Here is a 27,629-nt window from a genome sequence, read left to right on the forward strand (position 1 = left end):
ATCACCTCCCAAAAGCCCCACCTCCTGATACCATCACATGGGCATTAAGATTTCAGCATATGAATTGTACGAGGACACAAACATTCAGACTAGAGCCCCTGGGCTTCGCTGGTGGTGCAGTGGTTAAGAATCCGCCTGCCGGTGCAGGGGACATGGGTTCGCGCCCTGGTCCGGGAAGATCCCACATGCCGTGGAGCAACTAAGCCCATGCACCACAACTCCTGAAGCCTATGCTCTAGAGCCCGTGAGCCACAACTACTGAAGCCTGCGCTCTAGAGCCCGCGAGCCACAACTACTGAGCCCGTGAGCCACAACTACTGAGCCTGCGTGCCACAACTACTGAGCCCATGTGCCACAACTACTGAGCCCGCGAGCCACAACTACTGTGCCCGTGAACCTAGAACCCATCGCAATGAGAAGCCCGCGCACCACAACAAAGAGTAGCCCCCACTCACCACGACTAGAGAAAGCCTGCACACAACAACGAAGACCCAACGCAGCCATAAATAAATAAATAAATAAAAGAAACCAGAGCCCCTCGTGTGACCTGGACATTGGTGACCTGAAGCACTGCCGTTTAGGTGGCAGCCCCTATTGCTGCTATGAAGTAGGGGTGGAAGTGAGGTCCCTGCACCCTCCTGCCTCTTTTTCTGTAACCCTGTCACCTCCTGAGGCTCTTCTCCATGGCCCCAGTTCCAGCCCCTGCATAACACTCTAATGGTCCAAAGGCCCCACGGCTGCACCCAGGTACGCATGGAGCCAGCTGTTACCGTGAGAGCCAGTTATACCCATCTCTTCCCAGCCGTGACTGTGTGCAGTGAAATCTGCCCTGATGGAAGTACTTACACCAGGGAAAGTGGCTAAGGCTACAAATCAGGGCTTACTTGTATGTTTGTTTTTTGGAGAGTATTTTACCAACAATCCTCACTAGAATCTTCTTTTCCCCGATCGTGTGCCATGCTTCACTTCCTCCCTAAATATCATCCCTTCAGAGAATTTTGGTTTCAGTGAGTCTTTGAATTTAGGGTTCATGTGCCTGTCTGCTGTGGAGCTGCTGTGCAACCTTGAGCAGTGGCGGGAAACTTTCTGAGGCTCCATAACTCAATTATAAAAAGAAGATAAAGCACCCTCTACCTAGGGCTGTTGTAAAGACTAAAACTACAGTGCTGTACGTAAAATGCTTAGCACAGCACCTGTCATGGAGTTGAGCTCAGCGATCGGTAGCTGTTATTCCAAGAGGCAGATTAAAGTAATTCTTGCTAAAGATGTGAATGACTGAAAGGCAGTGATATACCAATGGCTGGGGGTGCAGGGTGGGTGCGGTCTGCCCTGAGTGCAGGCAATAGCAGGGTGCCCTGTCTGCTGAGAATTTAAAAACACAATAAAAGAGACCAAGTATCTGTCTGCATGTTAACATTGCCATGCCCTGGCAGTCGTAAATAATGTCAATAATAACATGTTCCCGTCATGACAGATCGCTCCACATGCCCATCTTTGAAAGGCCACTGCTGATATGCAGATGTGTCTATGCATTGTTTTTGTTTGTTCGTTTGTTTTTATAAATTTGTTTATTTATTTTTGGCTGCTCTGGGTCTTCGTTGCTGTGCACGTGGGCTTTCTCTAGTTGCGGCGAGCGGGGGCTACTCTTTGTTGCGGTGCGCGGACTTCTCATTGCGGTGGCTTCTCTTGTTGCGGAGCACGGGCTCTAGAGCACAGGCTCGGTAGTTGTGGCGTACGGGCTTAATTGTACGGCGGCATGTGGGATCTTCCCAGATCAGGGCTCGAACCTGTGTCCCCTGCATTGGCAGGCAGATTCTTAACCACTGTGTTACCTGGGAAGTCCATATGCATTGTTAAAGAGGAATGCATCGCACACAAAGACCTCTAATTAGGAGAGAGAATTTGTTGCTGTTGTCCTTTAAGCAGAGCCGTGGTTGTACCTCTACCCAGGCTCCTGGGTGAACCATCCAAACCCACAGAGATGTTGGCAACCCGTTTCTGGAAGGCTGCCCACACTCTAACCCAGCTCTAACACAAATTCTAGTTCTCTAAAAAAAGCAGCAATTATGTTAATGGTCCCATTTTAGAACCCAGAACTGTCACTCTTAGGTGACAGTGAATTAGTACATTCCCAAGGAACCAAAGGACTCGACATCGTACAGCGGTAACCTCCAAGCACATAATGTGACACTCCCAGGCGCCTCCATTCCAGGAGATGATTTGCCCATATTCTGGGGACAGAAATCACTGGAGGCCTTACATGGGAGTGTCATGTTACTCTGGGTGAGTTTGGCTGGTACCGAGGCTGGAACCTTTCATGAACGTGTCTTAATAAATCAGAGAGATGGGGGCTACTAAATGCATTTCATGACATGCCTTAAAAAAGCTCATCTCATTTTTTAAAATTCTGATAAGAAAAGAAAGAAACCATTCCAGTTGAAAAGTTTCCGGATTACAGAGATAAGGCTTGCTTTTCGTCCTGTTTTCTCCCTTCTCCTTTTTGGCAAGCTCTGCCAATGGAAGGCAGTTCACGAAAAATTCTTAGCATTTTTGGTATTCTTCTAGTTGGAAGGGTACTTGAGCTCTTCTGGTGTGTCTGCTAGGCCCTCTGTTCTGCATCAAAGGCCGTTGCTCACGCTGGACTTTTGAAGTCAGGCGATATTTCGGTGTTGGTGGGATTTAGTGTTTACTCATCAAAAGCACAGAAAAACTCATACCAGTGCGGATATGACTCACCGAAATCAAACCCTCCAATGTCAAGGTCAGACACAGTGTTCTTTTTATTTAGAAAAAGAAAACAAAACTTTTCTTGGCTCTAAGTTTAAACTGTTAATTAAGATTTCAGTGAGTGGGTAAAGGGCCTCCTAGACATTTGCTTAGTCATCACCTGACTTTTTTTTTTTTAATTTTTTTAATACTTTTATTATTTTTTTTATAGGGTTTATTTTTACTTGTTGACAGTTTGCTTTATTTATTTATTTTTGGCTGTGTTGGGTCTTCGTTTCCGTGCGAGGGCTTTCCCCAGTTGTGGCGAGCGGGGGCCACTCTTCATCGCGGTGCGCGGACCTCTCACTGTCGCGGCCTCTCTTGTTACGGAGCACAGGCTCCAGACGCGCAGGCTCAGTAATTTTGGCTCACGGGCCCAGTTGCTCCGCGGCATGTGGGATCTTCCCAGACCGGGGCACGAACCCGTGTCCCCTGCATCGGCAGGCAGACTCTCAACCACTGCGCCACCAGGGAAGCCCCATCACCTGACTTTTTCCTCCTCTGATGGGTCCTCAGCTATGTTCACATACTAAAGAGGATGATGATCCTGTGAGCATCTGTAACCTGGTTTCTGCTCTGTACCTTTCGTTCATGAATCTTCCTATCATCATGTTTTAAAGAACCATCGCCCGAGTTTTCCAGCACCAGAGCTGATGGTAATCTTGAGATCCTAAACTTTTTCCTTCAAGCAGTTCAGAAGTTTGGCCTCACTGCTACTTCTCTGTTTTCAGGAGAAAGGCATGGGAATTTACAAGTTACCGAAAGGTGGCATTTCTTTTAGGAAATTATTTTCTTTCACGTTTTAAGTTTGGGACTTAAGCATCAGCAATTCCAGGATGTGAAGGTCCCACCGGCCACCGCTGCCCTGATGTTTACTGCTCACGCCTTCCTCTTCTTCAGGGAATTTCAGATTGGTTTGATCACAACCCCGAGTGAGAAAAGCATTTTACATTTTGGCCCTACATAACTGCACACTCAACCGAAAACATCTTTTATAAACTAGTGTTTATCCTTACTTTGCGTGATGCACTTTGATGTTTTCTGAACTATTCTTTATTTTTTTAAATTTCTAATCACAAATCAGCAAATTAATTTCATGACCTATTAATGGGCCTCAAATGACAATTGGAAAACTTTGGTTTCAGGGGACCAGGCTGCACCTCCAATCCAGGAAAGAAAAGTGGAACAAAAACATGAATGGGAGAGAGAAGTGAAAGACAGGTTGACTGTGAAGGTGATGGAGGGTGTGGGCTAGTTTTCTTTCCTCTTTCTCCCCATCCTAGGCAGCCCATGACACCCTGAGCAGCTCCTGGAATTTAGCTCTTGTTTGCCGTTGGCACCAATGCTTGTCTGGCTGAAAGATGTGCCTCAAAGTAGAAAAAACTAGGACTGGGGTGATAGAGTGGGGCTAGCATTTTTTCATGATTTTTCTTAGACAAACGTTTGGGTGAGGGAGGGAGAGAACCACACATGCAAAGAAATAACCATGGTCCCCTTTATGTTTTGCTTTGCTTTTATCTTGCAAGGTGTAAAATAAGTGGGAGGCTAGGCAAAGACATTTATAACATGTAAGAGACAAAAGTTCAAAGGGTAGCATCCAGAATCTATGAATCACTCCTACAAGTGATTTCTAAAAATCCGAAACAGAACATGCAAAGGATGTAAAGAGGTGGCTCACGGAAGGGCTGTTTTGAGTAGTAAATTCACTGATACATTTAAAGATCCTAGAACAAGGCCTAAGTTCAGAGAAGGTGCTCAGTAGACATCAGCTCTTGTTATTTTTAAAATATCTTTGGTGAGGTGTAATTTACATAGCAAAACATTCACCCATTTTAACTGTACAATTCAGTGATTTTTCGTAAGTGTACTGAGTTGTGCAGCCGCAACAGTCCAGCAATAGAACATTTCCATCATCTGAAAATATTTCCTTGTGTCTATTTGCCATTGTCACTTCATGTCCCCAGCTCTCAGCCTCAGAAGACCACTAATCTTCATTCTGTCTCCAGAGGTTTGCCTTTTCTGGATAGCTCACAGAAATAGAATCACAGTTAGGTAGTCTATTGTGTCTGCAGTGTTAACTATTATTACTTTAAAAAATCAAATCATTATTAAAACATTTTAGTCAACTAAATGGTTTTTGGGGACACCCTTTTAAAACCCAATGAACTATATTTTCTCCAGGGCGCACTTATCATGTCAACTCTATGACGTTGCAAAGGGAAGTTTCACTGTGGTACACGGAATAAACAAATAAACTTTTCCTAAATTCTTCGGGAACAAACTATAAGCTGGACTCGTCCTCTCCTAGGACCCACGCCAGTCCAAGGGCCCATTGTTCCTGGATCACCAGACTTGGGGCCAACTCTTCTCACCCCTTCAAAGAGGGATTCTTTTTTTTTTAATATTCTTTTTCATCTTCTTTTGCATTATGGTTTATTACACGATATTGAATATAGTTCCCTGTGCTATACAGTAGGACCTTGTTGTTTCAAAGAGCGATCCTTCACAGACACAGTGCCTTGTTTTTTTTCCTTTCCTAGACAAGGAAATAATTTACTTTCCTAACATTTCTCTTTCTCTTTGTAAATACACAAACAGAATACTAAAATGTTATGAAGTTGGGTGGTGCGGTTTAGCTGGACTCTCTCCTGAACTTAATTTTCCATCAGGTAATTCCTGGTCTCTACCTGTGTGAGTCCCAGTATGGCATTTGAGAAAAGGCTCCCTTCGATGAAGGAATGTGGGACCTCAAGTGGGGAGAGAGAGAAACTCCCTTTATGGCCTGTCCCAGGACCCGGCCCAGGGAGCCCTGCTGTCTTCACCCTGGCATCTCTCCTCCTCCGTTTGGTCCTTAGTGTAACCCCTGGGTCTTTGCACTTGTTGACCCTCTTCCTGCAGAGGATTTTGCAGGGTCAGAGAGCCCATGGCAGGCAGGGACATCCCGACTCTCCCCTTCCTGGGGTGCAGCCCCACGGGAGATGGGACCTGGCCGGGACGCGGGCAGTGCTTACTGATTCCTTCTGAGGAAGCTGATGGTGCCACCGATTTTTGTTTCTGCTTCAGATGAATTAAAAAACAAAACTGTGTGTGAAGACCACGAGCTGAAACTGCACTGCCACGAATCCAAGTTTCTCAACATCTACTCAGCGACCTATGGCAGGAAGACCCAGGAGAGGGACGTCTGCTCCTCGGAAGCCACGTGGCTCCCCCCCTTTGGTATGTGTCTTTACGTGGCTGTGCTCAGGGTGCTGTCGGAGGAGATTAGGGCTCCGGTCCCTAAGGAAGGAGGCCACGCGCTGGCTGGTACCTGGACTAGAGGGAAAGTCAAGGGCAGGCGGAAACCACCCCTCAGGGTCCTGTCTCCCTGTGCCCCACATTCTGGAATCCGTCTGTTGTTCAGTTAGTCTACACCGAGGATTTACTGAGCACCTGCTGTATGCAGGGCCTGTTCTAGGCATGGGGGAGTCATCAATGACCAGCACAGAGTCTCCCTGGAGCTGACCTTCCAGCAGTGGATGAGGAGGCAATGAGAAAGCAGATAATAAATGAGCTAATGTGTCGCACTTCCGGTGCACATAAGCCTTAAAGGGAAAAGCACACGAGGAAGGGAGGGAGGAAAGGCGGGAGGGCACGCGGAGGATGCTGCAGGGAGGCACAGTGTTGCGCAGTGATGGGTGTGCTGAGCAGAGCCTCGGAGGGGGAGAGCCTGCAGGTCCTGGGGACGGCGTCCAGGTGGGGACAAGAGCCCCTGCTAAGGCCCGGAGGCTATGCTCAGGGTGGAACAGAGCTCAGCGAGTCATTCTTAGAAGTCCGCAGTTTGGAGCTGAGATGATGGCCCGACACGCCTGAGAGCTCACCCTTCAAAGTCACCCTCTGTTATTATTAGGGTTCTCCAGAGAAACGGAGCCAATAGGAGATAGATAGGTGGATAGATAGATAGATGATAGGTAGATTGATAGATAGATGGATAGATAGATGATAGGTAGATTGATAGATAGATAATAGATAGATAGATAGATAGACTGATTTTAAAGAATTGGCTCACACATTTGTGGAGGTTGGCAAAATGTGAAACCTGCAGGGCAGGCTGGCAGTCTGAAAACTCAGGTAAGAGTTGATGTTCAGTCTTGAGTTTGAATTCCGCAGGACAGCAGGCTGGAAACCCGGGCAGAAGTTCTATGTTGTGGCCTGGAGAAGAACTCCTTTTTCAGATGACCCCAGTCTTTGCTCTTAAGGCCTTCCATGGATTGGTTGAGGTCCACCCACATTATGGAGGGTGATCTGCATTACTCAAAGTCTGCTGATTTACTGTTAGTCATATCTTTTTTTTTTTTTTTTTTTTTTTTTTTTTGTGGTACGCGGGTCTCTCACTGTTGTGGCCTCTCCCGTTGCAGAGCACAGGCTCCGAACACACAGGCTCAGCGGCCATGGCTCACGGGCCCAGCCACTCCGCAGCATGCGGGATCCTCCTGGACCAGGGCACAAACCCGCATCCCCTACATCGGCAGGCAGACTCTCAACCACTGCGCCACCAGGGAAGCCCCATATCTTTTTTTTTTAATTGAAGTATAGTTGATTTACAATGTTTCAGGTGTACAGCAAGTTGATTCAGTTATACATGTATGTGTGTGTGTGTGTGTGTGTATTCTTTTTCAAATTCTTTTCCATTATAGGTTATTACAAGATATTGACTAGTTCCCTGTGCTATACAGTAGGTCTTTGATGTTTCTCTGTTTTATATATAGTAGTGTGTATCTGTTCATCGCAAGCTCCTAATTTATCCCTCCCCGCTTTTCCCCTTTAGTAACCATAAGTTTATTTTCTATGTCTAATGTTAGTCATATCTTAAAAATACCTTCCCAATAACCAAACCACTGGGCACTGACCAAACCACTGGGCACTGTAGCCTAGCCAAAATGACACATGAAATTAACCATCACACGCCCCAGTCTGCGGTGGTGAAACGGCCTCAGCTCCACCCGCCGTGTTACCAGAGAGAACAGGCCGGTTGTGAAACGGCCCAAGAAGTTGCACTTTATTCATCAAACCTGAAATGAGCTCCTTAATGTGTTAAATTGCTGCAATTGATTCCTGGATCACATGTGAAATTAAACATTAATTTAAAAAAGTTTAGGCTTCCCTGGTGGCGCAGTGGTTGAAAGTCCGCCTGCCGATGCAGGGGACACGGGTTCATGCCCCGGTCTGGGAAGATCCCACATGCCGCGGAGCGGCTGGGCCCGTGAGCCACGGCCGCTGAGCCTGCGCGTCCAGAGCCTGTGCTCTGCAATGGGAGAGGCCACAGCAGTGAGAGGCCCACGTACCGCAAAAAAAAAAAATAAATAAAATAAAAAAGAAGTTTATACATAACTAATATCTTGGATCTGAAAAAGAAAAAAAAAGAAGAAGAAGAACGTAAAGTGACCTAGCTACACAGGCACACTCTCAGGCGAGGCTGGAGAGAGAACCAAAGACCAATTCACAAGGAACGCGTGTCACACGTGTCTCCGAGGCCCCTCGCCCAGCGTTCAGGGAAGGAAGGCCCTTGCGTCGGGAAGGTAGAAGGTCCTCTGAAGGACAGCCGAGGCAGACAGCAGAAGCAGGCCCAAGTGGGCATCCTTCTCTTAATTAGCTCCTGTCTTAACAGGCTTGCCTGCCACGTGGGCAGAGAGACCCTTGTGAGGGTGGCTCCTGCTGTCTGTCCGTAGTGCCCGGTGCTCCAGCAAGTGACTTGTGAGTTTGGAAACTCCATTCTCCCTCCCATATAACATCTGCCCGTGTTCACAATGTCTCCACCCCCTTCTCCCTTGTTCCTGCTGCTGCGTTAGGTCAAAGGACCATTGCCTGGTCATCGCAGGAGTCCCCCTGTCCCTAGGCATGGCTTTCTCCCCTGGGTGGCCGGAGGTACCTTCTAAAAGGCAAATCTGATCACTGCCCTCCTGAACATCCTACAGGGGCTCCCTGTATTATCTGGTTTGCTTAGCTGGACAAGGCACCCTTGGTGATCTGACCTCTTTCGACAGAAAGGGACTCCACTTCTTTTTTTTTTTTGAACAGTGATACGTTTTATTTTATTGTTTTGGTTATTATAGAACCAACTCTGATCATATTATCATAAAAATAGCAGTAAGTTTATGGAAAATAGACAAAGGATATGAACAACTTATTCATAGAAGAAAATACAAGTCGTTCTTAAACATTTTAATGGATGCTCCACTTCATTTATAAGAAGAGAAAAACAAGAAGATACCATTTGTCAACTCTCATTTGTCAAAATTCAAAAATTTGGGAACATGCTGTATTGGGGGGAGTCTGAAGAAACAGAAACTATCAAACACTGCAGATGGGATTGTATACTACTCTATGGGACCACTATGAATAGCAATTTAATACCCATGAAAATAACAAATGTACAAAACAGCTGATCCTGAAATCCCTGAAATTGCACTTCTAGGAACGTATACTACATGTGTACCTATGTATATATAAGATGGATTTTTTTTTTAAATCTTTGTTGGAGTATAATTGCTCTCCAATAGTGTGTTAGTTTCTGCTTTATAACAAAGTGAATCAGTTATACATATACAGATGTTCCCATATCTCTTCCCTCTTGCGTCTCCTGGGACTCCACTTCTTAATATCAGTGTGGGACATCCCATTTCTCGGGCTTACTGAGTCTAGCTTAGCCATGTGTGTTTTGGGAGACAGCAATAAGTAACATCTATCTTAGGAGTTCTTTTGAGCAGAAGCTGGTCAGCCAGGTAGGTAGATCTGTATGCAGGCTGAATGACTGACGTTCCGTACCTCACTGCCTTAGGTTCCTGGGAGGTTGGATGGGAGTTGGGTTTAAAGGGAAAAGTCATCAGCCAAAGAAAACGTTAGCAGACCCCGTGGTTAAAAGACAGGTTTCCATAGAGAGTTCAGGGAATCCTCAGGTCAGCCGTGAATAAGCCTTGTTGACTCAGGAAGGGTGTGTGAATGGGAGACTGTGCCCCTTGCTTGGCTGTTCAGTTTTAAAGTCCTGAGCCCTGGCCAAGTCACATGGCAAAAACGGCCTGCCCACCCCTCGCCCCCTGCCCACCCTCCCCTCACAGCTGCGTGCCTCTGCCCGTGGCCCCTTGAGGGCCCGTGAGGCTGAGGGTCAAGCTCTTCATTGCATCACGAACCACCACCCAAATGCCAGAGATCCTCTGGCCCTAGGCTCTGCAGTGCAAAGGGGTCCAAGGGAAAGTGAGAGGGTCCTTGAGGGGCCCCCTTCATCTCACCGTCTTGGGGCCCCATTCATCTTGTCCCCCAGCCTTACGTGGAGGCCTCTGGTTTCACCTTTCGGGTTAGCACTTAAGGGCAGAACCGTGCATGTGTGCAGAAATATGAACCCCTGGCTGCCTGTGCTGATGAATTTTCTTGATCTAACTGAATGCTAAGAAATGCTCCACTCCTAGGCCCAGGTAAACTGTACATAAGGGTTTTCAACTGAATTTGGCGTGTTTGCCCCACAAAAATCATCAGTCTTCCCTCTGGCATAAACACACTTTAATATCACCCACCTTAAAAAGCACCCTCTTTTGGGCTTCCCTAGTGGCGCAGTGGTTGAGAGTCCGCCTGCCGATTTAGGGCACACAGGTTCATGCCCCGGTCCGGGAGGATCCCACATGCCGCGGAGCGGCTGGGCCCGTGAGCCATGGCTGCTGAGCCTGCGTGTCCGGAGCCTGTGCTCCGCAACGGGAGAGGCCGCAACGGTGAGAGGCCCGCATACCGCAAAAAAAAAAAAAAAAAAAAGCACCCTCTTTTGACCCCATCTCCCATCCACTGCGTCTGCAAGTCCTCTGGGCTCTCCCCGTACCCAGTATCCAGACTGTTTGCTCCCAGCCCACTCAGGGCTTCTCTCACCTGGACCACCTGAGCTGCCTCTTGACTGGTCTCCGGCCTCGCTTCTCGATTCCATACCCTCCCTTAGCGCCTTCTTCACTTAGCAGTCAGAGGGATTTTGTTTAAATCAAATCAGATCACATCCCCCACCCCACTTAAAGCCCTTCACTCTGTCTAGTAGAATAAACCCAGTCTCCCAGCTGTGATCCGCCTTTCTCCCTCCCCTTCCTTCACTACCTCTGGAGCACTCCACACTCATTCATACCCCAGGGCCTTTGCACAAGCTCTTCCGTTGGCCTGGAATCTCACCCCACATCTTTGCATGGCCAGCTCTGTCTCGTCATTCGGGAATCAACTCAGACGTCATTCCTGAGAGGTTTTCCGAGGCAGCCTGCCAGCACGGCACCTTGTCCCTGCCATCCCACTCGAGCTGTCCCCATTTGATTGTCTTCATAACATGGAAATAGTCACTTACGTGCATATGGTCTCTCTCCCCTGGAGAAGGCCAGCACCGCAGAGGAGATGTGTCTCTTTTTTCCTGCAGAATTCCCAGCAAGCAGAGCAGAGCCTGGCACAGGGCAGGTGCCCGTGTGAATCTCGAGCCCTGTGAATGAATCAGAGCCCTCCCTTCCTAAGTGAGGCACCCACACTGGCCTCTGGCAGGTGGATGGTTGCCGGCCTGGAATGTGGGCCTGGTGTTGTCACAGCTTCCACCCTCTCATGAGATGCTGGGAATCTGAATTTTTTTTTAATGTGAAATTTTCCAACTTTTAAAACACCGTGCGAGCCAAACAAAACATGCCTACAGGCCACATCCGGTCCATGGGCCACCGGTGTGTGATCTCTGCTCTGCGTTCCTAGTTATTACTGCAGCTGGGCCTCAGCACTTGGAAGAAGGAGAAAGGGCTGTTTATTTTTAACCCCGGAACCTGGCATGAACTTGGGAGGATGGTTGCCTAAAGGCCAAGTGGTCGGGTCTCACCTTGGACCTTTGAAAGGGGATGTGTGTGCTTTTACTCTTGCATATAAGCTAAAGTCTGGTGCAGCCCCACCAGCTCAGAGTCCGGGTACCCAGGGCAGCCCCCCATACTCGGTCAGAAAGCAGAGTGGAGCGGGGCTTTAGCGCTCAGATACCCAGTGAGAGCATTTCCACTTCTTTCTAAAAGATAAGAGTTGTGATGATTATTGTTCTGCACAAGTACCTTCATTGTATTGAACAGAAATAAGAAAAAGATTCAGCCACAGATTTTTCCCATCAAATGAAAAGAGTTTTCTTTTCAGGATCTCTTCCAAGTCCTGGTGTATGATGAGCAGAGAACAACTTTTACATAATGGCAATTCTGAAGTAGATACATTTGAGTTCTGCTTTGAAATTTAACTTTATATCACGGGTGGTTTTCCACGTGACCAACAAAATCCTGACAAAATCAATCACTCTCTTGTTAAAGGGATACAGTATATACGTTACTTACCCATTCCCTGGTGGCTGTTTCATTGTTGTTGTTTTTTTTAATTAATTAATTATTTTTTTGGCTGCATTGGGTCTTCGTTGCTACGTGAGGGCTTTCTCTAGTTGTGGAGAACAGGGACTACTCTTCATTGGGGTGTGAGGGCTTCTCATTGCGGTGGCTTCTTTTGTTGCAGAGCACGGGCTCTAGAGTGCAGACTCAGTAGTTGTGGCGCTCGGGCTTCGTTGCTCCGCGGCATGTGGGATCTTCCCTGACCAGGGCTCGAACCCGTGTCCCCTGCATTGGCAGGCGGATTCTTAACCACTGCACCACCAGGGAAGTCCCTATTGCATTGTTTCTGATTTTTAAATATCATAAACAATGTGTAAGGAAACTGTGCTTGTAGCTTTTTCTTTCCTCTGGATTATTTCCTTGGGATAAATTCCCAGAAGTTCTATTCCAGAAGAGGGCCTGGGCATGTTTACGGTTCTTCCCAGGTACCACCAGAGGTCTTTCCAGAACCTTTTTGTACCAGTTTATACGCGTAAACAGCGACGTAGAACTGTGGGTTTCCCTGCAATTTGGGCAGCATTCTGTACGATTTTTCTTTATGTTTCCAAGTTAATAGGTATAAAATGGCCTTTCTGTATATTTTTTATTGGCTTTTCTTTATTTTTGAATGACCTTGAACCTTTCCCCTTGTTTTTGTGGTTATTGTATTTGTGCTTGCACACACTGTGTCTCTAGCCTTTGTCCTTTTGTTGTTGTTGAGATCTTTATTTTTTCCATTAATTTTTATGAGCTGAAGACAGAGTAAAGATATGAACCCTTTATACATTTTTTTCTGCTGGAAGTTTCCCATGCCACAGTATATTTTTTTCTGAACTTGTAGTCTGGGTTTGCTATATAGGGCTGGTTACGTCTGTGTACTTCATACGTAGGATAAGTTCAAGGGGAATGGGTTGAGTGGTGGTGGAGAGGGGGACGCCCCTGGTGGGCGTCGGGCAGGTACATGTGGCCCCCAAGTCATGGTGTGACGCCATCATGCTCCCACAAGCATCCTCAGGGCTGCCCAAGGCCTGGCTGTCAGTACCTCCCATAGTGGGACCCAAGCTTCTACTGGACATTCCCAAGGATATGAGGGTACTCATGCTGTCCTCGGCAAGGCCTCCAGGTCTGGGCTGGGAGGAGGGCGGACAGAGCCTCCATGTTCTATGGGTGATACTCTAAGCTGGTCCCATCTGGAATATATAAGGGCAGGCGCAGCCATGGTGAGGCATTGGTCACACACCACACCCTGGCCTTGAACAGGGCTTCCCAGTCTTCCCACATCATCACACACAGAAAATTGTATTTGTATGGCACAGAGGGGTAAAGGGAGGCACTGCCCATTCCCAAAATCAAGAGTCCAAGGGAAGCCTGGAGGCCTGAGGAGAAACATTCAGCATACCTGTGTGCATTCGCTGATTTGGTTTTTTTTTAATTAATTAATTAATTAATTTTTGGCTGCGGTGGGTCTTTGTTGCTGCACGCAGGCTTTCTCTAGTTGCGGCCAGCTGGGGCTACTCTTCATTGCAGTGCGCGTGCTTCTCATTGCAGTGGCTTCTCTTGTTGCGGAGCACGGGCTCTAGGTGCACAAGCTTCAGTAGTTGTGGCACGTGGGCTCAGTAGTTGTGGCTCGTGGGCTCTAGAGCACAGTCTCAGTAGTTGTGGCGCACGGGCTTAGTTGCTCCGCGGCATGTGGGATCTTCCCGGACCAGGGCTCGAACCCGTGTCCCCTGCATTGGCAGGCGGATTCTTATCCACTGTACCACCAGGGAAGTCCCTGCATTCACTGTTGAAGTTGGGAAGCTCTGCCTTGAAGATGCACTTGACTCAGGGTACAAAGGTTACTGATGCTGGGCTTCTCTTCAAGGCCCTTGGACTTTAACCATCTCCTCAAGGTCCTCCCAACTGTGCCCGCTGACCAGTCCCAAAGCTACTCCTGTAGTTTTAGGATTTTCTTTCCCCAGCAACCCACTTCCAAGTATCTAAATGTGTATTTGTTTTCTTTCTTTTTTAATTTTTTTAAATTGAAGTATAGTTGATTTACAATGTTGTGCCAGTCTCTGCTGTACAACAAAGTGACTCAGCTATACACATGTAGACATTCTTTTTTATATTCTTTTTTTTTTTTTTTTTTTGCAGTATGCGGGCCTCTCACTATTGTGGCCTTTCCCGTTGCGGAGCACAGGCTCCAGACGCGCAGGCTCAGTAGCCATGGCTCACGGGCCCAGTCGCTCCGCGGCATGTGGGATCTTCCCGGACCGGGGCACGAACCCGTGTCCCCTGCATCGGCAGGCAGACTCTCAACCACTGTGCCACCAGGGAAGCCCCTCTTTTTTATATTCTTTTCCATTATGGTTTATCACAGAATATACTTTTGTGTACTATACAGTAGGACCTTGTTGTTTACCCATTCTAAATGTAATAGCTTGCATCTACTATATTTGTTTTCGATTGCAGAGTAATGAAATATTCCCAAATTTAATGGCTTAAAACAAAAATGAACATTTATTACCACACAGTTTCTGTGGGGCAGGGATTCTGGGGTACCCTAGTTGAGAAATTCTTGCTTAGGGCCTCATGGTGTCTCATGGTTGCAGCCGGCATGTTGGCTTGGGCTGCAGTCATCTGAGGGCTGGACTTCCAAGGTGACTCACTCATATGGCGGGCAAGTTGGTGCAGGTTGTTGGTGGGAGACCTTGGTTCTCCCCACATAGGTCTCTTGAGTGTCCTTGAGACATGGCAGCTGGCTTCTCCCAAAGCCCAAGATGCAGAAGAGCACATGGAAGCCACACACCATCACCTCCACCCAACTCTATGGGTCTCACAGACCAGCTGATTCTTTGAGGGAGGAGGCTACACAAGGGTGTGAATTCCAGGAGGTGGAGACCATGGGGGGCCATCTTGAAGGCTGTTACGGGCTGAACTGTGTCCTTGTAAAATTCCTGTGTTGACATCCTAACCTCCAGTACCTCAGAATTGTGACTGTTTGGGAAGATGGGGCCTTTAAAGAGGTGACTAAGTTAAACCGAGGTCATATGGGAGGGCCTTACTCCAACATGACTGCTTATAAGAAGGGGAAATCAGGACACGGACACACACACAGGGAAGACCATGTGAGGACGCAGGGAGAGGTCAGCCATTTGCAAGCTAAGGAGAGAAACCTCAGAAGGAGCCAACCCTCCTGACATCTTGGACTTCTGGCCTCCAGAACCAAGAGGAAACAAAATTCTGTTGTTTAAGCCACCCAGTTTGTGGTACTCATTACCACAGCCCTATAAACTACTACGAAGGCTGACCATCACAGCTGTCAAGAAAAAAAAAAAAAAGAGCAGCAAGGCTGATGACCATGCCAGCTGTCAAAAAGTGACATTTTACTGTCACACAAGTTCAAACACAGATAGATCTGGTGTCTCTTCTTGAGGGTGGTGACCCAAAAGACATTTCTGAAAGATCTTAAAGCAAGCCAGACCCCTCAGAACTTACGGCTCCTCTTGGGACTTCCCTGGTGGTCCAGTGGTTAAGACTCCCCGTGCTTCCAATGCAGGGGGCGTGGGTTCAACCCCTGGTCGGAGAGCTAAGATCCCACATGCCGCACAGCATGGCCAAAAAATTTGAAAAAAAAATAAAAAACTTACAGCTCCTCTAGTAGAAGAGAACCTGAAAGAAAGGTATGGAAGGGATTGATAGTGTTGGTTCCAAAGAAACACCCGTGAAGCAGCATCCTAACACAGAAAGGACTGAACCTTCCCACAGACCCGGGCATGAACTTAGGAAAGCAGGCCTCCAGAAAGCTCCCTTGGCTGGGCCTCCACGATGGGACGTCATTTCCTGCTGCAGCTACATTTTCTGGGTGGGCTCCAGGGATTCTATTTCCTTAAGAAGTGAATGAGAAAAACGACACAATGGACGTCAGAGGCTGGGCTAAGGCCACCCCAAGGCCAAGTGTGGGCAGGCCTGGACTTTTCAGCCAAAGATCAAGGTGCCAGGGGTTCCCACTGCCAAGAAAGTCTCTTAAGAACGACCAGCCTAATTATCTGAATAAACACAGGTTGTAAAGAGCGATTAACTTCAGTTTCAGTGTTAAACAGTAGCCCCCCCCCCACCGCCAGAAAAAAAGTTGAATATCTTGTAATCACATGTATTGGGGTGGAGGGTAGTTTGCCAGGCAGAGAGGTGCAAACAGAATCAGGCTGGAAGGGAAATAAACACTTAAAAAAAAGAATCCTGCCAATGGTTCAGAGCTCAGCATCAACAAGGAAATGGTCAGACCTGAATCGGACCTGAATTACCTTGGGTCTCTTCCTAAAAACACACTGTGGGTGCTTTCCTTCTCACCAAGATAAATTCTTTCACTCGCAGGGTAGCTAGGAGTGCAGAAGCATGCCTCTGTAAATCACGCTGGTCACAAGACCCCCTGGGTCCAAGAGGATTGTAGTCTTATAAATAGGAGTCTCTTCCCCCCACCCTTCCTCTGTTAGCCTTAAAGAATATGGTCAGGCACATGTCCTAAGAAAATATAAAGTTTCCAGGGCTCTTATACAATTCTGGCAAGAGCATGAATTGGTACAACTCTTCTGGAGAATGGTTTGGCAGTGTGTATCAAAAACTTTAACGTTTTGAATGCCCTTTGACAAAGCAATCTACTTCCAAGAAACTATCATGCCTGTGTGCAAATATTTATCTCTAAGGATGTTTCACATAGAATTCTTTATAGCATTAAACAATGGAAATCATCAGAATGTCTACCAATAGGGTATTGTAAATAGAGCTGATACACCCATAAAGTGAAAATCTCTACAGCTCTCTAAAATGATGCTTATGTTAAAATTTTCACAAATATACTAATAAATGAGAAAAAATAGCATACAGAGTAATATGTACATGATCCCATTGAGGGGGAAGGACATTTAAACATAGAAAAGTGACTAGAAGGAGGTTATTTAAAGGTTAACCATTTTTTTCTTATTAGTGGGATTTACTGAGGATTTTTATTTTCCTGGTTTAGGCATATTTGTGATTTTCAAGTTTTCAACTACAAACATGTTTTTATTTTGAAACAGAAAAAAATAGTAGTTTACAGAAAAAAACAATAATAGTTATTATAGGACTTCTAAGAATAACTTCCTGATTTATGGTTACTTCTTCCCAATGTGGGTAGCTTACACAGAAATCATACAGTGCATTCTCAAATCTCTTGAGATTTAAGGTTTCTTTTTTTCAACTGATAAATGTGCTCAGAGAAGAACCCCAAATAATAATGAGGCTCCTAAAGACAGCAAAACTATTCACGGTCAACCCTGTGCATCCACAAAGCAATGAAAAATAATAATAAAAATAAACTGCGGGGGACTGGGGAGAGATAAATTAAGAGTTTGGGATTAACAGATACACACTACTATATATAAAGTAAGTAAACAACAAGGACCTACTGTATAGCACAGGGAACTATACTCAATATCTTGTATTATAATAACCAATAATGGAAAAGAATCTGAAAAAGAATATATATGTATATATGTATAACTGAATCACTTTGCTATACACTTGAAACTAACACAACATTGTAAGTTAATCATACGTCAATAAAAAACTTTTTAAATAAACTGGAAGAAAATTCAAAGGATACATCTTTACTCCTAGGTAAACTTTTCATGGCTTCTGGGGCAAACTGAGTTATACAAAAGAATAGTTTATCATTATATTTGCAGAAAAATTTGCATTTCTGAAAAAAAATCGCCCCAGAGACCCTCGTATTCAAAAGCTGTCTTCTATCCAGACGTGAATTTTATTTTTCTTTTTAAGAAAGTTCATGTTGTACGCTTTCATTTCAAAGCAATGTAAACTCAAAAACTTGGAAAGTCTCTTAAAATCAATAGGGGAAAATAAAAAAAACTTTCCCATCAGCCAAAAATATCCCCTGTTACCATCTTGGTGATTCTCCTTACAATGTTTTCAAATTTTTGCTTATTTGCAGGTTAAACTTTAAAATTTAGGTCTGATTGTACCATATGCTTGTTTTCACTTAACAGGACCAAAGAAGGCATATAATTTAGACTATAAGTCCCAAAGGCCTTTTGCAGATGTACCATTTTCCCATCTAACATAAGTGGCGTGATGTCATTGATGGTAACTGACATACATTGTGTGCTGGCCTTGGACCCTCTAAATGTAGCATTTGTGGAATGGTCACGCCGACCAATAAGTCAGCCCCGTATCTTCATTGTCCAGCTGAGGAAACAGGACTAGCAAGGGGGCTGAGGTACCCACTGCCCCATCCTCCTCCTCACAGCTGCTACAGACAGAGGGTCTCCTGGACTCTTAACCATAAGAGGTATTCCATTCAACCTTAGAGACAGCTGGTGAGAACAGTTCACGTTTACGTGGGCTTTGACTTCTGCAGTTGCTTCATACAAACCTCACAGGGAGACAGTGAAAAAGATGTTCCTTGTGCTACGCAGGAGGGACACAGAGTCTCAGTGAGTTGAGCAGATACCAGGTGCTGGGCAAACAGCGGAGAAACTCCCATGCCCTCCGGGAGCTCTCATCCAATGAGAGATCCAGGCAGAAAAGCAGCTAACCTAACACAACACAACGCTCCGTAAGCACCACGACTGCCCACCGCAGACCCCAGCTCCGTGCAGCAGCCCCCTCCATGGGGCATCCCCCTTTGTGCTCTGGAAGCCAATGCCCTTGCCCCTTACGCTTGGGGTGGTAGCATCTCACTGCTGTTCCTTGCCCCGGGGTCCTGCACCATCCTTCGAGGTGTTCACATCCCATTCACACCTTTGTAAAGTCTCTTTATCAAGCTTGCTTTACATTGTCCGATTTGAGCGCTGGGGGGCCTGCTGGAGCCCTGATGCTATCCACTGCTCACGTTACTATTCTTTACTCTTCACAGAGACGTACTTGATGCTCAGGCACTTAAAACAGTTCATTCCATCTTCACTGGCTGCTTGACTTGCCCTGTTTACTTTTCTTTCATTCATAAGGATGCACCAAATTAGGGCCAGCAAGATGCCTCCTTTAGACTGGAGTATTCAGAAGCAGTCAGAAAAAAAGATGGATCTATTCCAAGCCAGAGCGAGTTGCAGAGAAGAACTGACCCAGGGACCAACAGGAGGATGACAGCTTCCTGAAACCCCTCCAGGCAGCTTTTCTCAGCACAGATTTGAACTCACGGATCACACCCCTCCCCTCCCCCCACACACATAGCAAACACATTCTAAAGCCAGATATATGGGATGTTTGCATTCCCTGGTGTCCATGCCAGTCCACTCATTCATTCATTAAATATATCATTGTTGGGTGCCTGCTGTGTGCCCAGCACTCCAGTGATCAGGCATCATGGAATTGGACTTAGCAAAATAAATCAGAACCTTCATGAATGTATTCAGATCAAGTGCTTTTATAATAATGTTCCTCACCATTTGTTGAGATATACATATTACATATATTTAGATATATCACAAAAATATATACATATATATTCATATATTTATATAAATATATATTTATATATTTATACATATATATATGTATATATCACACATACACACATACATATATACCTGTATGTTTATAGGGTCCATATATTTTTATATTTGTGAATATATAATATACACATATTACATAAATATATAATTTATATATTTTATATATGTGTGTGTGCATATATGTGTGTGTGTGTGTGTGTGTGTATTTATTTAAAATTGTCCTTTCTTCAAGATCATTGTCTTTCCAGCTTTGTGGTGTTTACCACAGATCCTTCCTTTCTTTTTTTTTTTTTTCCTTTTTTTTGGTTTAGCCATACCGTGCTGCTTATGGGATCTTAGTTCCCCAATCAGGGATTGAACCCACGCCCTCAACAGTGAAAGTGCAGCGTCCTAACCACTGGACCTCCGGGGAATTTCCAAACAGATCCTTCCTTTCAACTGGACTCTTTCACGGATCTCTAGTTAACATAAGAGATGGAGGTGGAGGGCTTCCCTGGTGGTGCAGTGGTTGAGAGTCCGCCTGCCGATGCAGGGGACATGGGTTCGTGCCCCGGTCCGGGAAGATCCCACGTGCCGCGGAGTGGCTGGGCCCGTGAGCCATGGCCGCTGAGCCTGCACGTCCGGAGCCTGTGCTCCGCAACGGGAGAGGCCACAACAGTGAGAGGCCCGCGTACCACAAAAAAAAAAAAAAAAAAAAGAGATGGAGGTGGAGCGTCTCTGAGATGTGAGCTTTCCCACCTTTCTCTAGGTGCGTGTCCCGGTGGTACCTCCGGCCGGTTGTGGATAGAGGCACATGCGGTGGGTGGTGGAGCGTCAGGGCGATGCTCAGCACGCCTGATGAAAGGGGAATGAGGACCAAAGATGCCTTCACGGAAGACAGTTTGGGGCCAAAACCATAGACCGATGAGTCTCTGAGAGAAAAGGGTCAGAAAAAGAGAAGCGAGCGCCTCCAGTAAGAGACAAATCCACGGCCCAGGTAACCTGAAAGGCCAACACCTGGAGACAAGGGCTAAACACGTGAGTCACATGGGCTAGCAGAGCATCTGACCCAAACAGCTCTCAAGTAAGTAAATGGCAGTTCCTCTTCTGAGAGCACTGACCCTCAAACTGTGTTCCAGAGACCCCCAGATTCTGAGGAGGTACCCCAGGGACGAGCAGCTAGCGAAAGGTGGGAAAGCTCACATCTCATCTTTGTATATGTACACGTATAAAAATATATGAAGCATATATATATGGGCCATATAAACACATATATATATATGTATGTGTATACATATATGTACATTTGTGTGAATATATGTATATATTGGGTTGGCCAAAAATTTCATTTGCGTCCAAAAATTTCATTCGGTTTTAAGTAGCAATAAGAGATACATTTTTCATTTTCACCAAGAACTTTATTGAACAACGTACTCACTAACTGAACGGACTTTTTGGCCATCCCAGTATACGGTTTCTCTTGCTTCTGGTTCCGTTTGAGTCCTTCTTGCACCCCATTTCCACCGGCCTTCGTGCACCCCTGTACCCCTCTGCTGATTTACCCCTTCCCTTCTCTTCCTGAGTAATCTATTTCAAGACGTTCTTCCTCTGAGCACCTGGTGGTGAGGACATCTGAAGCAGGTCTCCAGAGCCCAGGGGGAGTTTCAGAAGGGATGGAGGTTGTAACCTTACCTTTGTTCTGTTGTTCTGTAATTCCTTGAGCATCAGGCCCCATGGAAGGTGCCCATCTAGTCTGGAGACAGACTAAGGAGCAAATAAGTAGGGCTGTGTGATAAGAGCTATACAAGGAGCAGTAGAAGCAGAGAGAAGGAAACTGCTAAGTGCAGCCTGAGCGGTGGGAGCCATGGTGAAGTGACTGCTGAGCAGACAGAGGGGACAGGGGTATTGCAAGCAGGCAAGAGAGCATAGGCAGAGGTACAGAGACAGGGAGGAGGACAGCCTGGCCTTCTGCAGAGGCAGGGTGCTTTGCAGGCTGGGGATACGGGCTGCGGTGGGAGAATGGCAGCCAAGGAAGCGAAACAAGGGGAGAGGAGGTGAGTCACATTGGGGTCTGTACGCGCTTCTGAGGAGTTGGACTTGATCTCTTGGGCGGGCGGGTGGGGACCAGATCTTAAGCAGGAGAGTGATAGGATTGGAAAGAACATTCTGAGGGCAAAGAGGAGAAGCGCGGGAAGTGGAAGACCACGAGGGAGGGAGACCAGTTAAAAGATTTCCTGCAGGGCTTCCCTGGGGGCGCAGTGGTTGAGAGTCCGCCGGCCGATGCAGGGGACACGGGTTCGTGCCCCGGTCCGGGAGGATCCCACATGCCGCGGAGCGGCTGGGCCCATGAGCCATGGCCGCTGAGCCTGCGCGTCCGGAGCCTGTGCTCCGCAGCGGGAGAGGCCACAACAGTGAGAGGCCCGCATACCGCAAAAAAAAAAAAAAAAAGATTTCCTGCAAAAGTGACAGGGTTGAAGCTGAAGCTGCAGCTGGGAACTGAGGAGGGATGATTCTAGGACCGAGCATCAGACCTTGGAGGAGGGAGCCGGGGCTTCTGGCCGGGCTGCCTAGAAGATGACACAGCGTGACTGAGAGAAGGATGTGGGGGAAAAGCAAGCTCAGGTTGGGTCGCTTGGGTGTTGGTGGGGGAGGGGAACATGATGAATGTCGCGTGAGGAGTGAGAGGTTCCTGAGGGAACAGTGAAGGCGATCGATCCATTATGGGAGCTGGAAGCGGTCGGGTCCTCAGTTGTCCGATGGTCCAGGTGGACGTGGGCCCGGATGGCGTGTGCAGGTGCAAGAAGAGAGCCCAGGCTGAGGAAGGACCTCCTGTGGGGCGGGCAGGTCTGGGGGGCTCTGGGATGGAGCAGTCAGACAGATGGCGGAGAAGGGCACCGGGCAGCCAAGGTCAGGGAGGAACCCTCCAGCAAGAGTGTTCAGGCACCCAGAGTTATGGAGATGGACGAGGATTAGGACCGGCCACACCTCTCTGCTAGGACAGTAGTAGGTCCCTGTGATCTGAGGGAAGGGACCCTTGTCAGGGTGTGTGGAGGGCAGGGGCACATTGAGGAATGGCTGGGACATGGGTGGAGGGGGACACAGTGGAGGCGGGGGGCATGGAGGACCTTCCCAGAATCCTGACTGAAGGAAAGCGATAAGGCTGGAGACAGGTTCTGGGATTGGACTGCAGGGGTTTTGTTTTTACAGGGTAGAGGAGTTTGTCCTCTGTAAGACATGAACAGACAGCACGAGAAAAGTCCTGTGAGGGGACTTCCCTGGCGCTCCAGTGGTTAGGACTCCACGCTTTCACTGCCACGGCCGGGGTTCAGTCCCTGGTCGGGGAACTAAGATCCCGCAAGCTACATGGTGTAGCCAAAAAAAGAAAAGTCCTGTGACTGGGGGTCCCTGCCGCTGGGCCCCTGTGCTTTCCCTGAGACCAGCTTCATAGCATCAGCCCTCCGGCTCTGCGGGCATGCACATCCCACAGGCATCTCAGGATCTGAAAACTTCCTTGAATGGTCCCTCCCCTCGGAAAGGCAGAATAGTCTTTTATTTTGTTTTGTTTTATTTTAATGAATTTAAATAAATTCATCTCGTCCCCCAAACTGCCTACTGCTACTGATCTCCCCTGACCACGGCAGTGGCACCGCCATTTTCTCTGTCCCCAGGCTGAAGGTCTGACTCATCCTCAGGGGGACCCTCACCCCACCTCCACTGGAGACCTGAAGAGTGGAGCTCAGAGGTTAAAAGGTTAAACCTGCAGACTTGGGGGCCTTTCCCCGGCGTTCACGTCCAGACCCTGCTGTCCTCATTCTTTAGCTGTGTGAGGTTCCATAACCTCTCACACATCTGTGTCCCCATTCAGAAAATTGATATTTTATATATATATACACCCACTCTCTCTCTCTCTCTATATATATATATATATATAAACATATATGTAATATAAACAACCTATTAGATATTAACTAACCTATTATAGATTATAGAAGCAACTTATGATACATAATAATATATCCTATGCTATATATAGTCTCTCTAAAATATAAGATATTATAATAAACAACCTATCTCATGGGGTTGTTGAAACACTGTATCAGTTCACATACAAGTGCTGAGAGCAGAGCCTGGCAGAATGTTAGCTGTTACCGTGAGCTGAACTTTGCAAGGTCTCTAGAATTCTCTTCTTCTCCATTCCCTTCTCTTCAAGCCCTTAATTCCTCCCAATGTGTATTTATAAAATGGCTTCCAAACTAGTCTCCCTGCCTTTGGTCCCTTTTCTCTCCCAGGGCATCCCATACACTGTCCCCAAAGGAAGTAGCATCAGGGCATGTTTTAGGCTCCCTGTTGCTTGCAGAATAAAGTTCACAATCTTTAGCTCAGCGTTCAGAGGTAGCTTGGTCCTGCTCCAGTTTGCTTTTCCGGCTCATCTACTGCATCTTCCTTGCCCACTCCCGCTATTCCAGCTCACGCTGAGCCCCTAGACTCCCACGAAGTGCTTCTGGCCCACTTGCCTTGGCGTTTCTAACCTTTCTCTCTTTGCCTGCCTCTGTCCAATTCATGTTGCTTCTCCCGTGACCAAGCCCCTCTCCTCCATGAAGCCTGTCTTGACCACTCCGGTCCCCAGCAAACTCTCCTGCCTCCAATCCCATCACTTCTTGTCTGGACCAATCACTGCTGACGCTCACTCCGTGTTTCATGTTATTAGCCGTCAGGTTAATGTGGGTTTTGTCTCTCCAGCCCCATCCAACATCCTGCGAATGCAAGGCATTCTGACTTGTTTTTCAGACGGTACCTAGCCCAGTGCCTTGTCCTCCGTACGTGTTCAATTAATATTTACTAATTGTGATGGCATCGTGCCAGGGTGCTGAAAAACGTGTCCTTATGTTTATTCATCCATTTATCCTTTTGTTCATTCATTCATTCGTTATTATTGGATTTCCACAGTGGACCAGGCTGTGGGAATTAGATAAGGAACAAAACAGAAATAGTCCCTGTCCTCATGGAGCTTATGTTCACACAGGGAGAAGGATTCTCAAAATTAACCAATAACCAAAATATTTCAGAGAGGTAACGCTCATAAAAGAAATACAAATCTTTATTCAATGTTCTGCATGTTTTGCCTCTTCTGTATGCAGGGCCCGTTACCTGACTGGGGAGACAGGGGCAGTGTCCAGTGCAAGATGCAAATACAGGGCCCCTTGTTCAAAAATACATAAGGATTTCCGACCAGCGACAGCAGAGCATTAGAGCAGTCTGATTAAAGTAAGCCCTTCCAGGCCTGCCTGTGTAGTATTGGTACTTAGCCCATGCGGGGTGCTTTGATGAGACAGAAAATAATCAGAGAAACAATCTTCATGAGATGTGAAATCCAGCTCAGTGTACTTATTTACAGAAAACAACAGAAGCCACATGGTGGCCATACATGGAATCCAACTAACATGAAGTTCTTGCTGTTTTTTGCCTCTCAGATTGCTTGTCTTACTCGGCTTTGCAAGTATTATCCAGGAGGTGTTATGGGAAGCAGAGATGCAAAATCCTCGTCAACAATCACCATTTCGGAAGCCCCTGTCTTCCAGGAGTGAAGAAATACCTCACCGTCAACTACGCATGTGGTAAGAATCCACCCTCCACAAGCTGCTTGGAGACCCTACCTGGGGAGGCGGTGAGCATGTGAACAGAAGGAGTTTTCCAGCAACAAACCATTGCATTCACTCTACCCTGAAACTTTGCTGTCATCCCAGATATTCGCGAGCCTTTTCTCCTGTCCCTTATCCCTGTTTATGACATTCGCCTCAGATAAGTGATCGAATTGTCTCTGGTCCTCATTTGTTTTAAAAGTGCTTTTAGCAATCAGATTGGCAGCAAGCAGGGTGGGCAGGAAAAGAACAAGCAAATGGGATAAAATAGATGTCACTGAGAAGAATGATTTTAATCTGGGTTCTTAGGAGGCTCTGAAATTTATGGGTACGTCACACAAGTTCAGTCAGTATTGCTCACTCCTAGTTAATCTTCCATCCCAGCCTTTAGGCTGTAAAATGACTAACTCTCTATGCTGCTGACAGCCGTTTTATCGATGTACCCCCGGGGTTAAACCAACAGATCAAATGCTTACCCCACAGCCATTAAATATGCTAAATGACGGCATCACTTTGTTTTCCTAGTGTCTTCAAATAATAAAATGAAATTGCTCATTCATTTGATTCTAATTTTATAAAGCTGCCTTTAAAAATCAGGTGTTAATTACCCTCAGAGGGTGCCGTGGATTTCTGGTTTGTAATCCTGACGTGTGAACTGGTTTTTAGAGGTGTTTTTTTTTTTTTTTTTTTGAAATAAGTATAGAAGCAAAGGGAAAGCAAAGAACATCATAACTGAAGAACCCAATACATGGAAACCCCTTTCCCCCTGCCAGATACCCCTAACCTTTCTTTTTCTTTTTTTTTTTGGTAACAGCTTTATTGAGCTATAAATCACAAACTATACAATTCACCCATTAATCATACAAATCAGTGATCTTAGTAGAGTCACAGAATTGTGCGACACCCACCATAATTAATTTAAGAACATACTCATCACTCGCCCAGAGAAACCCTGGACCCTTCAGCAGTCACTTCCCGATCCACCCCTCACCCTCCAGTCCCACCCTAAGCAACCACCACTTTCTGTCTTTACTGATATTGCCTCTTCTGGACATTTCATATACATGGAACCAGACAATACGTGGCTCTTTGTGACTGGCTTCTTTACCTAGTGTATGTTTTCAAGGTTCATCTATTTGGAGTACGTGTCAGTACTTCATTCGTTTTTATGGCCCAATAATATTTTGTTACATCCCCAGCCTTTTCTATCCTGAGCTCAAACCGTTGTCCCCTGCAATATCAAAGCTGTAATAGGCACAGTGCAGTGACTACATGATTGTATTCCCAAAATAACAGCACCCACACTCACATGCCAGGAAGCATGGTTTTATTTGCTCTGCAGTCTATATGCTGGCTCCCATGTAAAGCAGCCCTGGGTAGCATGGAGCCCATGCTGGCTGAGCTTCCCCAAGATACCAGACAGACCACTCTGAAGTTCTAGTAACTTCAGGCCTCTCCAGCTGAGCGTTGAAGGAAGGGCAGGATGTGAACCTGCAAATAAGGTGGATTTCTGTGTGCGCCTTCACAGGTGAGGCCAGAGCAGTTTCCAGGCTGAGGCTCCTCTTTGCTAAGGGAAAGTGGACTTTCAGAGCCTGGGGGTCACGTGTTCCAGTCCAAGCTTCCTCTCCCTCATTCACTTGTTCAGCACATTGTGGGCGTGTTTTAGTTAAAAAAGAAAAGAAGATGTTGTCCATGTCCTCATGGAATTATCAGCTGGGGGAGAGAGATGGGCATTAAACAAATAACCAGAGAAACGTGTCGTTACCCACCGTGATAAATGATGCTTCTGAAAAGGACAGGATGCCATGCGGAAGGATAACAGTGCAGGGGCCCTTTTAGCTGGTGGGAGGTGGGGGAACGGAGAAGTTTTCCGAAGAGAACTTTCCTCCGGGGTGCATTGGCCCCTGTCCTCTGAGGGGTGGGCAGGTGTGAGCTGGCAGATGCTGAGTGGGGGAGAGGAGGGCAGTGGGTGAGGAGGAAGGTGGATGAGGTAGCTCGGGAGGGGCCAGGACCAGATCCCACAGGGTCCTGGGAGGAGGTGCCCCTGGAGGGTTTTAAGTAAGGGAGTCATTCGGTGACGATTAGACCCTTAGAGGACCACTCCGGCTGTAGGGTGGAGGGTGGGCTAGAGCGGGATGGAAGCAGAGACCAGTCAGACAGCAGCAGGCAATGACTCGGACCTGAATGGCACTAGAGGACGTGGTCAAAACTGGGTGGATTTGAGAGGTTTGGGAAAGTAGGAGGACATCCGAGGTGCTGGAGAGGCCTGGCCTATCTGGGCGAGATTGGGGTCCAGAGAAGGTGACAAGGATGGGAAAGATTTGTCCCTTGTCACAACGGGGCGGGGCAGAGGCTCTGGGAGTGGATGGAGGGAGGGCTTGGGGTTCCAA

General features: G+C 46.9%; 1 protein-coding gene across 2 annotated transcripts in view; it reads left to right on the plus strand.

The window, feature by feature from the left end:
• The window catches only part of EVA1C (eva-1 homolog C), an 87,502-nt gene that overhangs the window by 42,115 nt on the left and 17,758 nt on the right, over positions 1–27,629 (plus strand). For both annotated transcript variants that reach the window (XM_082625718.1, XM_082625719.1), the window contains exons 4-5: positions 5,830–5,982; positions 25,072–25,215. In XM_082625718.1, the coding sequence (XP_082481844.1) occupies positions 5,830–5,982; positions 25,072–25,215 (297 nt within the window). The remainder of the gene's footprint in view (positions 1–5,829; positions 5,983–25,071; positions 25,216–27,629) is intronic.

The sequence above is a fragment of the Mesoplodon mirus genome (assembly GCF_964341445.2).
Source record: "Mesoplodon mirus genome assembly, chromosome: 6".
NCBI lineage: Eukaryota > Metazoa > Chordata > Mammalia > Artiodactyla > Ziphiidae > Mesoplodon > Mesoplodon mirus.